The sequence below is a fragment of the Urocitellus parryii genome, chromosome 6, assembly GCF_045843805.1.
Source record: "Urocitellus parryii isolate mUroPar1 chromosome 6, mUroPar1.hap1, whole genome shotgun sequence".
NCBI lineage: Eukaryota > Metazoa > Chordata > Mammalia > Rodentia > Sciuridae > Urocitellus > Urocitellus parryii.
Genome location: NC_135536.1, coordinates 125,478,917 through 125,495,578, shown reverse-complemented (window position 1 = coordinate 125,495,578; position 16,662 = coordinate 125,478,917). Strand labels below are relative to the sequence as shown.

Genomic DNA, 16,662 nt, shown 5'->3' with positions numbered 1-16,662 from the left:
TATATGACCTATTCAAATTGAACCATGGGGATATAGAAAACCTAAACAGGCCAATATCAAGCAATGAGACTGAAGTAGTAGTTAAGGCTTCCAACAAAGGAAAGTTCAAAACTAGATGGATTCTCAGTCAAATTCTACTAGTCCTTTAAATAAATGATACTAATCCTCCTCATTATTAGCACATGAAACAGAAAGGGAGTGAAGATGGTCAAATTTATTCTATGAATTCAGTATCAACCTGATACTAAAACCAGACAGACACATCAAGGAAAGAAAATTTCATACCAATATCCCTGATGAACCCATGCAAAAATCCTTAATAAGGTACTGGCAAACCACATTCAAAAGTACATTAAGGCCAGGTGCGGTGGCAGACACCATCTCCCAGCAGCTTGAGAGGGCGGGGCTGGAGAATCTTATATTCAAATCCATCCTCAGCAAGATCTAGGTGAGACCCTGTCTCTAGATAAAAAGCAAAATAGGGCTAGGCATGTGGCTCAGTGGTCAAGTGTCCCTGAGTTTAATCCCTGGTACCCACCCACCCCACCCTCACCCCCCCCCAAAAAAAAAAAAACATTAAGCAAACTGGTGTGAACACTCTGGAAAGGGGTGGAGTTCTCATCTCGCACATGCAAGACCCTGGGTTTGATAAAATAAAAAAAAAAAACACACATAAAAAAAATAAATAAACAAGTGAAATAAAGGTGTTGTGTCCAACTACAACTAAAAAATAAATACTTTAAAAAAAAAGCAGTATGGAGATTCCTTGGAATGAAACCCCCATTTGACCCAGCTATCCCACACCTCAGTCTATACCCAAAGGACTTAAAATCAGCACACTACAGTGACACAGCCACAACAATGTTTACAGCAGCTCAATTCACAATAGCTTAACCATGGAATCAACCTAGATGCCCTTCATTAGATGAATGGAAAAAAGAAACTGGCATATATACACAATGGAATATTACTCAGCCTCAAAGATGAATGAAATTATGGCATTTGCAGGTAAATGGATGGAGCTGAAGAACATCATGCTAAGTGAAGTAAGCCAATCCCAAAAAAACAAAGGCCAAATGTTTTCTCTGATAAATGGATACTGATCCATAATGGGGGGGGGGGGGGTGAAGGAACTTTGGACAGAGGAGAGCCAGTGTAGGGGAAGAGGAAGGGAATGGGTATAGGAAAGATGGTGAAATGAGATGGACATTGTTACCCTATGTATGGGTATGATTACACAAACGGTGTGAAAAGTTGTGCTCCATTAGTGTTCAATGAGTCAAAATGCATTCTGCTGTCATGTGTAACTAATTAGAATTAAAAAAATATGATCATTAAAAAAAAGAAAATAATACATCCTGATTAAGTGGGTTTCATCCAGGGATGTAAGGTTGGTTCACGTTATACAAATTAATAAACATAATTCACCACATAGAGTTAAACACAAGAATCACATGATCATGTCAATAGATGCAGAAAAAAGAGTTGACAATAATCTAGCATCCATTCAAGTTTAAAATGCTGGAGAAAGTAGGTATAAAAGGAACTTAACACATCATTATAAAAGATACATATGACAAATCTAAGGACTATATAATACTGAACCAAGAACAATTGAAAGCATTTCTTCTAAAATCAGGAGCAAGACAGGATATACCCTCCCACCACTTTCATTCAATTTAGTTCTTGAAATTCTAGCTAGAGCAATCAGGGAAAAGAAGAAAATTAAAGGGATATTAAGTAGGAAAAGAAGCAAATGATCCATTTGCTGATGACATGATTCTTTATAAAATGATCCATTTGTTGATAACATAATTCTTTATAAAAGACCCAAAAGACTACCCCAGAAGACTTCTAGACCTGATAATTCAGCAAAGCAGCAGGGTGCAAGAGCAACATAAAAAAGAATAGCTTTCCTATATTCCAATAATGAACCTACTGAGAATGAAACCAGGAAAATTATCCTGTTCACAATACACACACACACACACACACACACACATCCAAACCTAGGAATAAACCTAACCAAGGAGATTAAAGACTGCTACAATGAAAACTGAAAAAAGAAATTGAAGATCTTAGAAGATGAAAAGACTTCCAATGTTCTTGCATAGGCAGAATTAATACTGTCAAAATGGACACACTAAAATAAGCATTATTCAAATTCAATGCAATTCCCATGAAAATACCAATGACATCCTTTACAGAAAGGGGGAAAAAAGGAATCCTAAAATTCATTTGAAAGAATAAAAGATCCCAGAATAGCCAGAGCAAGCCTGATCAAGACGCTGCAGGCATTAAAATTGTACTATGTAACTGTAGTAACAAAAACAACATGGTATTGACATCAAAACAGAGCATATGACAAAGAGACAAAACCACATAGATACAGTCATCTGATAGTCAACAAATGTGTCAAAAACGTATATTGGAGAAAATTGTCTTTTTAGCAAATAGTACTGGGAAAACTGGATATCCACATGTAAAAGAATGAAACTAGATCCCTCTCTCTCTCCCTGCACAAAAGTCAACTCAAAGTGAATCAAAGACCTAGGAATTAAACCAGAAACTTTAACAACTGCTAGAAGAGAACATAGGCTAAACACTTCAAAATATTGACACTAACAACAACTTCCTTAACAAGATCCCTAAGTGCAAGAAATAAAACCAAGAAAAATAAATGGGATGACATCAAATTAAAAAGCTTCTGCACAGAAAAAGGAGAGAGTGAAGAGAGTGACTATATAGTGGGGAAAAAAATCTTTGCCAGCTACTCCTCTGATAGGAAGATTAATACCCAGAATATACATGAAGAACTCAAAAAACAAAACAAAAAACTCAATCAATAAATGGGTAAAAGAAATAAATGGACATTTACTGAAATACAAATGGCCAACAAATATATGAAAAAAATTTTCAATATCCCAAGCAATCAGGAAAATACAAATCAGAACCACACTGAGATTTTATCTCATTTCAGCTAGAATGGCAATCATCAAGAATACAAATAATAAACGCAGACAGTGATGTAGGGAAAAAGATACAATCACACACTATTGGTAAGACCGCAAATAACTACAACCACTTTGGAAAGCAGTATGGAGATTCTTCAAAAGATTAGTAATAAAACTACCAAATGACCAGGTATTCCACCCCTTGATATTTATCCAAAGGAACTAAAAATCAGGGTACCATAGTGATATAGGCATGTAACAATATTTACAGTAATACAAGTCACAACAGTCAAGTTATGGAATCATCCCAGGTGCCTGTCAACATATACATGGTTTAAGAAAGTTTTACTCTGCCATAAAGAAGACTGAAATTATGCATTTTCTCATAAATGGATGCAACTGGAGAACTTCATGAAGTGAAATAAGCCAGACTCAGAAAAATCAAGGGTTAAATGTTTTCTTTCATATGCAGAAGCTAGAGTGAAATAGGGAATAAAAGGGAGCATAGCTCATGAAAATAGAAGAGAGTAGAAAACGGGGCTTATTGAGAAGGGCGGAGAAAAAAGGAAGAGCTACAGAATGCTATGAGCATATATAAATATGCCATGGTGAATTTCCCGCCTCTGTGTGTGTGTGTGTGTGTGTGTGTGTGTGTGTGTGTGTGAGAGAGAGAGAGAGAGAGAGAGAGAGAGAGAGAGAGAGAGAGAGAGAGACTCTGTGTGTGTGTGTGCATGTCTCTATGTGTATCAACTATCAATTTAAAAAATGATAAACAAAAGGAAGACCAGTAGAGTATAGAAAAAGAACAGAAGTAGAAAGAAGGGGAGGGAAAGAGGATTTATTGAAGTATTTCATGCATGTACAATTATGTCAAAATAAAATTTATTATGTACAACTACAATGCACTAATATTAAAACAAGATATAGAGAAAGAAACCGGAAAGATCTCAAATAAAATAACATACTACTGCACCTCGAAGAATGACAAAAACAAGTTCTAAACCCAAAACTAGAAGTAAAAATATAAAGAATATAAATAAAGGAAATCCAGACATAAAACACTGTATCAGTATAATGAAAATTGTTTTTTTAAAAAAAAACCCATAGGTATGTAAAGGATAAATCTTTAGTTACACTAAGAGAAATCTAAAGTAAATAAAATCAGAAAAATGAGACTTTAACATTGAAACCACAGAAATACAAAGGCTTATTCATTAGATTATGATGAGTAGCACTTCAAAACTTTAATGAAGAATAGGCAAGTATGTGGACACATCATCTTACAATGACTGAATCATGAAGAAACAGAATACGTAAATAGACAAATAATGAGACAATCAGTAGTGTTTAAAAAAAAAAAAAAGCCTCCTACCAAACAAGAGCCATGGCTGAATATTATCATTTTTAAAATAATTAATACCAATGCTGAAATTATTCAGAAAAAATGCAAGAGGGAGAAAGAAATTCATTCAAGCTCTTCTATGAAGCCAGAGTTACCTTGATGCCAAAATCAGAGAAGGACACAAGAAAAAGGCTAGAGGCCAATATCCTTCACATACAACTCCTTAACATCACACTAGCAAACCAAATCCAAAATCACATTTAAAAGATTATTCAATATAAGAGATTCACCCCAGGATGTAAGAATAATCTAACATGTGCCCATCAATAAATGTGATATACCATATCAACAGAATAAAGGATAAAAACCATGCGATCATGTCAACAGATACAGAAAAATATTATGAAACATCAATATCCTTTTATAATACAAATTCAACAAATTCAGTATCTAAGGAATGTACCTCAAAAAAATAAAGACTTTATATGAAAAATCAACTGCTTATCTTCATACTTAATAGTGAAAAACTGAAAGCTTTTCTTTTAGAACCAAGAACAATACAAGAATGCCCTCTCACTACTTGTAGTCAACATTGTACTGAAAGTCCTTACCAAGACTACAACGCAACAGAAATCAAAAGGGCATGATATAGGCATAAAAACAAATACATAGAACAAGAGAACGGAAAAAGGAGCCTAAAAGTAAACCCACACACCTACAGCCAACTAAACTTCTGTTAAAGTGCTAAGAACATGTATTTGAGAGGACATTGTTTATAATAAATGGTACTACTAAGAAAACAGGATATTCACATAAAGAAGAATGAAATTAGATGCTAACTTTATTATCATATATAAAAATCAACTCACTGAATTAAAAACAACTACAAGCCATAAAACTACTCAAAGAAAAATAAGTTAAAAAGTTTCAAACATTGGAATGGGAGAGAATTTTTTGGATAAGAACCCAAAAGCACAGAAAACAAAAGCAAACACAAACAGAATTACATAAACTGAAGATCTTCTGTATAACAAAGGAAACAACAGTGTGAAAAAATGACCTGCATGATGGTGGAAAATATTTGTAAGTCAGTACCTGTGAAGGGGCTAAGATCCAGACATTATAAGGAATTCAAATAAATCAATAACCCCCTAAAAATGTTTTTAATGATCAACAGACCAAACTAGACACAATAATAGACAAAGGAAACAAATAGCCAATAAGTACATTTTTTAAACTGTTCAGTATCACTAATTATAAGGGAATACAAATCAAAACTACAATGAGATATCATCAACTCACTACAGTTAGAACTATGACTAACAAATAGAAAACAGATTACAAATGCTAGAAAGAATGTGGAAGAAAGAGAACCCTTACATACTAGTGGTGGAAATTAGTACAGGAATCATGAAAAGTATTAAGGAAGTTCCTCAAACTATGAAATTGGATTATCATACAATCCATTAATCTCATTCCTAGATATATATGCAAAGGAATCAAAATTAGACTATTGAAGAAACATCCCATGTTTATTCCAGGGCTATTCCCAATAGCTACGAATATGGGGTTAAACTAAGTTTTCATCTATGAATGAACAGATAAAGAAAATGTAGTACATATATAAAATAGAATATTATAAACTACAAAAAGAATGAAATCCTGTCATTCCAACAACATATATGGAATCATTATGTGAAGTGAATAAGCCAGGCAAAGAAAGACAAATATCACATGATCTCACTCACCTATGAAATACAAAGAAGTTGATCTAGAAATTGACAATAGAATAGTAGTTCTCAGAGGCTGGGGGGGGGGGGGAGTAGAGGGAGGAATGGAGGAAAGTTGATCAAAAGGTTAGAAAAATAATTTCCAGTGGTGTACTACACTTTAGGATACCAGTAGATATACTTTTTGAAAGAAGAATTTAAAATGTTTTCACCATATACAAATAATAAATGTTTGAGGAGATACATATATTTACCTTGATTTGAACATTACACAGTGTATACATATACTGAAAAATTACATGATACCCATAAATATGTACAATTTTTACATGTCAATTAAAAATTTTAAAAAGATAAAGTCATTATATAAGGATATAAGGGGGATAAACTCATCAAGAGAATATAACTACTATGAACATTTATGTAGTAATTCTCAGACCACTCAATATATAAAGCAAATATCATATCTAAAGGGGAAGACAGACCATACTACCATAACGGTTAGAGATTTTCATATGACACTTTTATCCACATACAGATTATGCACACATAAATTCAACAAGGAAACATCAGACTTAAATTATCCTAAAAAAGATAATTTACAGACTGCTACAACAGCTGCAGAATATGCATTCTTCTCATCAGCATATGAGACATATACCAAGATAAGTCCATACATTAGTCCACAAAACAGATCTCAATAAATGAAAAAAAATGAAATTAAAGCATATATCTTCTCTAACCACATTGAAATAAAACTAGAAATCACCAACAGGAACTGTGAGAATGATAAAAATACATGTAAATTAAACAACATACTCCTGACCAATGGGTCAATGAAGAAATTAAAAGGGAAAATAAAAGAATTCTTAAAAATGAAAACAATCATACCAAAATCTATGGGATACAGCAAAAAAAATTCTAGGAGGGGGATTTCTCATAATAAGGGCCTACATCTGAATAGAAGATTTCAAACCTTCGACAATCAATTAAAAAAACAAGAAAAGCAAAAATAAATGAAGCAAAATCCATGAAACAAAGAAATAAGGATCAGAGCAGAAATAAATAAAACAAAGGCAGGCAACACAATAAAAAATTAAGGAAACCAAAAGTAGCTTTTTCAAAAGACAAATAAAATCAAGAAACTTTCAGCTAGTTTGGTGAAAACAAAGAATCAAATAAATCAGAAGAAAAAAGACATAACTAATACCACAGAAAGATTATTAGGCTTATTGTTAACTAATGTAAATCAGCAAATTGGAAAATCAAGAAGAAATAGATAAATTTCTACAGACACAAGCTATGAAGTCTGAACTACAAAAAACAGAACACCTAAACATATCAATAACAAGCAAAGAAACTAAATCAGAAATAAAAAGTTGACCAAAAAACAAAAGCCCATGACTAAAATGGCTTTATTGCTGAATGCATTTTCTAAAAATTAATCCTAATCAAACTATTCCAAAAAATTTATGAGCAGGGAAATCTTCCAAATTCATTCTACAAAATTACTCTGATAACAATAGCAGACAAGATCAATTTAAAAGAAAAAAATCATAGGCCAATATCAATTACAGTGGAATCAAAGCACATCAAAAAGGTATCATGATAAAATGAGATTAACCCCAGAGCTGCATGAAAAGTTCAACATATGCAAATCAACAAACATAATACATTTGCAGAATGAAGGATAAAACCATCTCCACATATCCAGAAAAAAGGATAAAACCATCTCCACAGATGCAGAAAAAGCTTCAATGAAATTCAATATTCCAGCCTGGTGCAATAACACATGCATATAATTCCAGTTACTTGAGAGACTGAGGCAAGAGGCCTACAAGTTCAAGGACAGACTGGGAAAAACTTAGACACTCTCTCAAAATAAAATTTAAAAGGGCTAGGGATGTACCTCAGTGGTAGACTGCTTGCTCACCATATATGAAGTCCTGGGTTATATATTTCCACTACTTGGGAAACAAGACAAAAAAAAAATGCCTTCATGACCACAAACTCAACAAATTAGAAGGAAAAATAAGTCTTCCAAGATACTCAAAAACTAAAAGAATTCATGATTATTAAGTCAACACTAAAGAAAATACTTAGAAGAACACTACATGCATAAGAAATTAAAAACAAACTTCAGAGCCTACAAATGGATCAATTTCATGAGAAGAGTAGCTACCAAATAAGAATTAAGATCAAATTTAAGTTCAGAAATAAACAAAAATGGCAGATAATAAAAACCTCTCTATAATAACACTGAATATAAACTGCCCCAAATCTAATTAAAAAAAGAACCAGAATGGATTAAAAAACAAGACCCAAATATATGCTGCTTGCTAACTCTTACCAAGATAGGTCATCTAGACACAAACGAGTCTCAAACCTAAAAAATATTATAAATCAAATGGATCTAAAGACATCTATAGAATAATCCAAAATTCACTTTCTTCTCAACTGCACATGGTATCATCTCTAAAACAGATCATATTTTAGGAAAGAAAGTAAATCATAGTAAGTACAAAAAACAAAAACAATAAAAACCCTGATATTATCTCAGCCATCTTATCAGATCACACTCGAATGAAACTGGAAATTAAAATCAAGAAAAATCATAGAAATTACATAGGAAATAAATGAGAATGAACAATATGGTTTTTACAATGAATGGATAATAATAAAATGAAAGGGATAATTAAAAATTCTTAGACTCAAAATATAATGGAGATATAACATATTAGAATCTCTGGGACACAATGAAGGCAGCTCTCAGGTAAACTTACAGCTATGAGTGCCTACATTAAAATAAAATGAATGAATGAAGGAAGGAATAAATAAATAAATAAATCCCCAACAACAATTAGACATTTCAAGATTCTTGAAAAACAACAATAAAACCTTTCCAAAACCAGTAGAATAAAGAAAATAATTAAGATCAGAGCCAAAATTAATGAAATAGTTCTTTCAAAAGAATGATAAACCAACTAACCCCAGAAACAAAGACCCAAATTAATGACATTAGAAATGCAAAAAAGATATTACCATAAACATCTCTGAATTCCAGAGGATCATTAGGACTACTCTGAAAGCTAGAAAATCTAGAAGGAGTAGACCGATTCTTATATACTTATGTCCTATCAAAACTGAACCAAAAAGATAAAGAAAGCCTGAACAGGACAGCAAAAAACAATGAGACTAGGGGGTGGGGTTGTGGCTCAGCAGTAGAGCTCTCGCCTTGCATGTGACAGGCCCTGGATTCCATTCTCAGCACCACATAAATAAATAAAATAGAGATATTGTGTTCAATTACAAGTAAAATATAAATATTAAAAAATGCCTAGCTGAATTCTACCAGTCCTTTAAAGAACAAACAATGTCAGTGATCCTCAAATTAGGGGACACAAAAATAGATAAGGGAAAACATTTTCAAATCATTGTATGAAGATATCAACCTTCTACCCAAACCAGATAAAGGCACATGACGGAAAGAGAACTACAGAACAATATCCCTGCTGAACAAAAGTCCACAATAAAATAGGAGTAATTCTTCTTCAAAAACACATTAAGAAGCTTATATTTCATGATCAAGTCAGCACAGGCAAAACAATAAACTTCATTACATAAATGGAAGGAAGGACAAAAATCACATGATCACCTAATTAGATACAGAAAAGGCCTTTGACAAAATTCAGCACCAATTCATTTTAGAAGCATTGAAGAAATTAAGGACAGAAGGAACTTAACATCTTGAAGGACATAAACGATAAACCCAAAATAAACATCATACTAAATGGGGGAAAACTGAAAGCATTTCCTCTAAAATCACAAACAAGGAGGTCTCATGTAATTGCCACAGCAATTACATGAGAAAGTAATACAACGTATATAAAGAGGAAAGGAAGAAGTCAGTTTGGCACTGTTCATAGATTATGATCCAATACCTGAAGACTTCTCAATTTTGGAAATAAATACAGCAAAGCATTAGACCATAAAATCATCATAAAAAAACAACACCTTTTAAATACAGCAATAATGAAACTGCTGGAAAAAAAAATCAGAAAAACTCCTTCACAGTAGTTTTAATAAATAAATGCAGGAATAAATGTCTGCATATTTATATATATGAATGAATAAATCTAAAAAAAAGGTGATAGACTCTACAATAAAAATTATAAAATATTGAAGAAGAATTACAGAGTATACTAGAAGATAGAAATATTTCCCATATTAGGGATAGACAGAATTAATACTGTCAAACGGCAATACATAGACTCAATGTAGTGCCCAATAACATTCTTAAGGGGGGGGGGCTAAAATTAATTTGAAAGAAGAACCAGAATAGCCAAAGCAATTTTGAGTTGTAAAAGCAATGACGAAAGCATCATAATTCCAATCTTCAAATTATACTTTAGAGCTATAGTAACAAAAACTGTGTGGTACTAGCATAAACTCACATGTTGACCAATATCATAGACTAGAAGACACAGACACAAACCCAGATACAGTTGGTGAAAAAATAGTCTTTTAAACAAATGGTGCTGGGAAAATTGGATATCCATATATTGAATGAAACTAGGAGTTTTATTTTAATTGCTAAAACTTGGAAACAAGTGAGATGTCCTTCACTAAGTCAATGACTAAACTGTGATACAACCAAAACCCAGAATATTACCTAGTACTAAAAAGTCATCGAGAGTCCTAGGAGAAACTTAAGTGCACGAAAGTAAAAGAAACAAAACTGAAAAGGCTGCATATAATTTAAGATTCTAAGTATATAACATTCTGGGAAAGATAAAACTAAGAAAAGAGCAAAAAAATCAGTTGTTGCCAGGATTTTGGGAGAGGGATTAATAAACTGAATACAGGATTTTTAGGACAATAAATATATTATGTACGATACTATAATGATGGGTATGAGCCATTACTCTTAGTGCTAACTCATAGAATGCACATCAAGAACAAATCCTAAATTATAGATTTTGAGTGAATACTATGTCAATTGAAGTTCATGCATTTTAACATGTATATCACTCTGTTGGAAAACTGGATAGTGGGGAAACTTACACGTTTAGGGGAAAGTGGATATGTGGGAAAGTTTGCTCAATTTTGCTATGAACCTAAAACTGTTTTTTTTAAAAAAAAGTCTTAAAAAGAGATAGAATTACCATATGATCCAGTAGTCCTACTGCTGGTTATATATATAATTTTAAAATAAATTTAAAATAGGATCCCAGAAAGATATCTGTACACTCATATTTATTGTAGTATTATTTATAATGGCCAAGAAATGGAATGTCTATCAATAAATGGTTGTTAGAAAGAAAGTGTAGAATATACATACAATGCAATTTATTCAGCTTTTAAAATGGAAATTCTGTAATATTCTTTCTATAACTTGAATGAAGTTTGGGGACATTATGCTATGCCAAACAAGGTAATCCACAACAAGACAAATACTCCATGAAGTATCTCAAAGAAATTTATTTACAGAAAGTAAAATAGCATTTGCCAATGGATTAGGAGAAGGGGAAAAATGGAAGTAGTTACTCAACGGATATAGTTTCAGTTGCTTTATAAGAGGAGAAAGTTCTAGAGATCATTAAGATGCCTACAGAGAGAGGTATGACAATATAAAGAGGCAATTTAGTAGAAACAAATTCTAACGGTGACTGGAAAGCCATGATTAAAAGGTACAAAGAATGCTTAAGACAGAAAAAAAAAAATGTGTTAAGAGGGACCTGAAAAAAATGGTATTACAGGAAAAACCTAGAGAGTTCAAGGAAAATCTCATATTCATGATACAAAATTCTAATTTTAGCCAACATCAAGAGTAAAATTTAGGGGCTGGGGATGTGGCTCAAGCGGTAGCACACTTGCCTCGCATGCGTGTGGCCCGGGTTCGATCCTCAGCACCACATACCAACAAAGATGTTGTGTCTGCCGAGAACTAAAAAATAAATATTAAAAACACTCTCTCTCTCTCTCTCTCTCTCTCTCTTCTCTCACTCTCTCTTAAAAAAAAAGAGTAAAATTTAATGACATTCCCCCCATAAAAAGGCATGTTTCACACTAATAAAAAAATTTTTAAAAAAGAGAAAAACATGATGGTATCCTAAACACTTCAACAGCTTATATAACTTCTGTTTTCTCTATGTAAATTAACTTTGTTATAAAATAAACACAAAAATAAAAGTATGGACACAGATAAGAAAAAAAATGCATGTTTCATATTGCCAGAAATTCCCAGGATTCATAAATCACTATATACGAACGAATAAGTTGGTCACTAACAGATTTTAAGCAGATAAGTGTCTAAAGAATTTGCTTTTACAATAATTCCATAATCTAAACTAAGACCAAAATGCACAAAACTGAATATAGGCAATCCAGTTAGGTAGTGAATACTGAAAATGTTACAGGCCAAGAAGGAAGTACCAACAAGAATGAGGATGAAGAAAATCACATAAGAAATAATTAAAAGACATAGTCTGTAGAGATTATGCTATGCCAAACAAGGTAATCCACAATAAGGGAACTAAAGATAACGCCCAGGCTTCTGGTGTGTGCAGCAGGGTTCAAAGCTTATATGCTAACAAAAAGAACATTCATCAAGATTTAATTAACAATGTATGTCCGTTAGATACTTCATGAATCCTAAGTTCTGCTCTTATTATTTTGGGGAGAATAGAGCAAGGTAGTCATTCCCTCAACCATCCCTACTAAGAGTGTTTTCCTTTATTTATAGCAGATGGTACCAGTCAATATGATGCATTATACAGTAGAAAAGTGGATAGACTATGACTCATGTCATTAATATGCCCAGTACATTTCAGTGACTCCCTGTGTGTCAGCAGAGAACCAAGGACTTTACTGCTGCAAGATCTTTCACAATCTAATCATGGCTTTCTACTTATGGCTACATTTTTCACACCTCCTCCTGCCAAAAGGCCTTTCAGTGTACCTCTTCTGATGTCTTCCTTGATTCCAGATCTTAGAAGTTATTCCTCCTGCCTTGAGGACTATAGTCTTAGTTATCCCCAATCAAGCTGGAGGTTTCAGCTTAGATAATCACTTCTAAGATAATTAGGTATTCCTCTTGTATGCTCCCCATAGCAACCTATATTTACTCTATCACTAAACTACATTTTTCTTATAACTGCCATTTATTAAACCGTAAGCACCCTAAGTCACATAACCCAGTAATTTATTATTGTGTTCTTAGCAAATTACAGAACCTCAATAAAGATTCTTCAGGTTCTCTTCTGATGCTGTCTAGATGGATAATAGTATCAACCATATCTTTTCCAGTTATATGACCTTGAAGGGAAGAGAAAAGTCAGAATATCTCCCAGTTTCTGTGGTATACTGTAAGTATACAAAAGAACCTACAAAGTCTCAATCTGCAGAACAAGAATATGACAAGGAGATTTTTTCCACAGGAAATTTTCTCCACATGAGAAAAATCATGGCAACAGAAGAACCACGTACATGATTAGAGATTTCTATCTTTATTTCAGAAAATATTTTGATATTAGTTAGTCCAATCCATAAGTGCTTACATATACGAAAATACACCTATAATTCATGGAAAAACTAAAAGCATCCACACTCTATCTTCACAGTCAACTCGATTAAAAGGTTCAGCTCTTCAAATCTACTTTGAGAGAATTCATGAGTAGCATGGAACACAGTAATTTGCCATGTGGCAAATGTTCAAGACGTCAGGTGGCATTCCCCACATTCAACAGCTATGAAAATATAAGTCAGTTTATTAGCATATAAACTGATGTTAAAAAATTCTTCCTATGTTTTCACAAGGAAATTAAAAAGACAGAAACCTTTTACATAAAATTAGCATCTTCATTCTTTCATGTAATAAATATTGAGTACCTATTTATTGTCTATTTGGCTTCCATTCTAATGATGAAGAAGAAAGACACCAAAAAAGTCAACATGAAAGTTGTCAAATGACATTAAATTGTGTGAAGAAAAATAGATGTAAGAGGACTACAGAAGCCACAACATGGGCTCTCTGATATAGCATCATTCAAACAGAGACCTCTGAAAGAAGTAAACAAGGAAACCATGTGGACATCAAAGAGAAGGGTCATAGACAATAGAAATAACCCTTGAGAACACAAAGATGTGGGCAAGAGCATAAAGCTAGTATAGATAGAGATGAAAAACGGAAGTACAGAGGTCACAGAAGTAAAAAGGAGCCAATAATACAGCAACATAGATTTCTAAGTATTACTTTAAGGGGGGGGAGACTTTGAAGGGTTTTAACCCATTTTGTCCCATTCTTCCGGATGTATAACAGCAATAAAAACTTCAATTAATCAATATTCATACCATTTGAGTTAACTCTGAAATAATATTTATATATTTATTATGTTCATAGAAATGAAAACTTGGAACTTAACAGATTAAGATTTCAAAAAGACCAGTCTGGGTATTAAGAATACAATGTAAGGGGCATTTTTTTTTTTTTTGGCAAAAGACAAGGGCTTTAATCAGGATAATAGAAGTAGAAATGATAACAAGGGGTTAAAGTACAGATGCTTCAAGGTAGAAACAACAGTATTCGTAAATCCTTTGAACTATGTGAGACAGAAATCTAGAGACTTCAAAGGTTTTAACTAAAGGGAGTAGGGATGGAGGGCAGACTGCTACTGAATGAGATGGCAGAAGAATGTAAAAGAATTAGATTTGAGAGGATGAAAATAAAGAGCTCTATCTATTTAAGTAAAAGATTGCTAAACTTGTATTTTAGTTGTTAACATTAAGAAGTAATCATCCAATTACTGGATAAATAAATCTACAGTTCAGAGGGTAAGTCAGAGTTGGAATGGAAATATGCAAGTTGTAAGAGTACAGATAATAAATCTCTTACCTGGAGAGAAAGGATAAAGATGGCCTTAGGACTGGTCTGGGGCATTCCAACATTTAGAGTAAACTGAGGATTTATTTAAACAATCTTGCTTTAATGAGCCATAAATCACTTGATACATTTACCCTTGCTCCATTTATAGTAATACACCTGAAAATATAGCCTTAATGTTAGAGATGGGGTATAGGGAGTAATTACCAAATATGAGAAATCTGAAGTTACTAAGAAACTGCTTTGAAATCATTAAGATATCAAGAAGCCTAAATACATATAAAAAGACTCTACCACAAGATACTTACAAAGTTTAAACAAAACTCAGAATAACATATGATCAAAAAAGATCTCGGTTACTATTCTAATTTTAGGTTGAATTACAAAATAGTATCCAGCTGTTAAAAATCTTTGCTATGCTTTTCTGCTTCCAAGGAAATATTAAGAATTCCTTAACAGGCATGGTCTCTATGTATATAATAATTACTATTTAAAATGTACTCGAAGTCTTCTCTAAATGTATATTTAAAACATAATTGAGTTACACCAAAATCCAACTTGTATACCCAAGTACCACAAAAATTTAAAAATCATGCTTCAATATAAATGGAATGTTGTCTTTTATAAATTGCCCTCATTAATTCTTAGGGGGAAGCAAGAATCCTTCATTAGTTATTTTGTAAATTAAGACATACAATATTATGGTACAACAAAACTGGACCTACTCACCTTACTAAAGTGCTGCCTGTTATGGTTTTTACAGGTATAGGAACTTGAGAAATGGTGGCAGATGTGAAGGCTTAAGAGCTATTTTCCCATGATATTATGGCTAGGACCATAGCTCTGTTGAGACATCATGGTAGGTCTAATTTTCTGTTAACTCTATTTTAACATGGTCAAGTTAAAAAGCATGAGAGCTTTCTTAACACAATCTGGACTTACACCAGAGATTTATACAGAAACTTGTAACAAACAGCTTACCATGCCTCACAATGTCATCATCCTTGATTTTTACTACCAATGAAGTTTCATCTATACTCTCCATTCTTTAATCTTGATTCATTCTCCTAAATTCCACCAAGATCTCTAAAAACCCATTTATAAGGTGTCCATCATCTTCAAATGCTTTATATAATGGCATTTCAACATATTACATCGCGCTAAAGCCTGGCTTCCTCCCAAAGGCACTTATCCTGCAACACTTTTATATGAACTTGAAAAGACTCCTAAAGCCCCTAAGTCCCCCATTATTCTTCTAATACCCTTGTTAAAAACAAACAATGCCCCCACCGCAAAGAAAACAAAAAACTTCTAACTTGAAACTAATATAATCTACCTGAATTCTTTATGACTTTCCTCTGTTCTGCTGTTAAACTCAGATGATAGGTTCTATTTGATGTATATTAAGTCATTAGCAAAGTGACTTCAATGTCAAGGTCTGTGTCTCTGTTCTATTCCAATATTATAGTCCCTTAAAATATCTGCCTTAAGTTGAAACAGCTTTTTTAAACTCTTTTTTCATTCCAGACATGTTAAACACCCACCTCTGATCATTATCATCTACCCTCATTTGCACTCATATAGAATGATCATTGACATAAAGACACGAGACATTTTTAAAATTTTGTATTCATTTATTTTGTTGACAAATGAGAATTGGATATATTTATCACATGCACAACATGTTTTGAAATATGAATACATTGTGGAATGGCTAGATCCAGCTAATATATGCAATACCTCATATACATAAAA

At 32.9% G+C, this 16,662-nt stretch overlaps 1 protein-coding gene across 5 annotated transcripts in view; it reads right to left on the bottom strand.

Moving 5' to 3' along the window:
• Positions 1 to 16,662, bottom strand: part of Ube3a (ubiquitin protein ligase E3A) — a 96,151-nt gene that overhangs the window by 39,591 nt on the left and 39,898 nt on the right. The window contains exon 1 of one of the 5 annotated variants that reach the window (XM_077799954.1): positions 14,920 to 15,016. The exons of the other annotated variants lie outside the window; for them this stretch is intronic. Coding sequence (XP_077656080.1) covers positions 14,920 to 14,972 — 53 coding nt within the window. The 5' untranslated portion in view covers positions 14,973 to 15,016. Of the gene's footprint in view, positions 1 to 14,919; positions 15,017 to 16,662 lie in introns of those variants that run through there. 5 annotated transcript variants of the gene reach the window in all.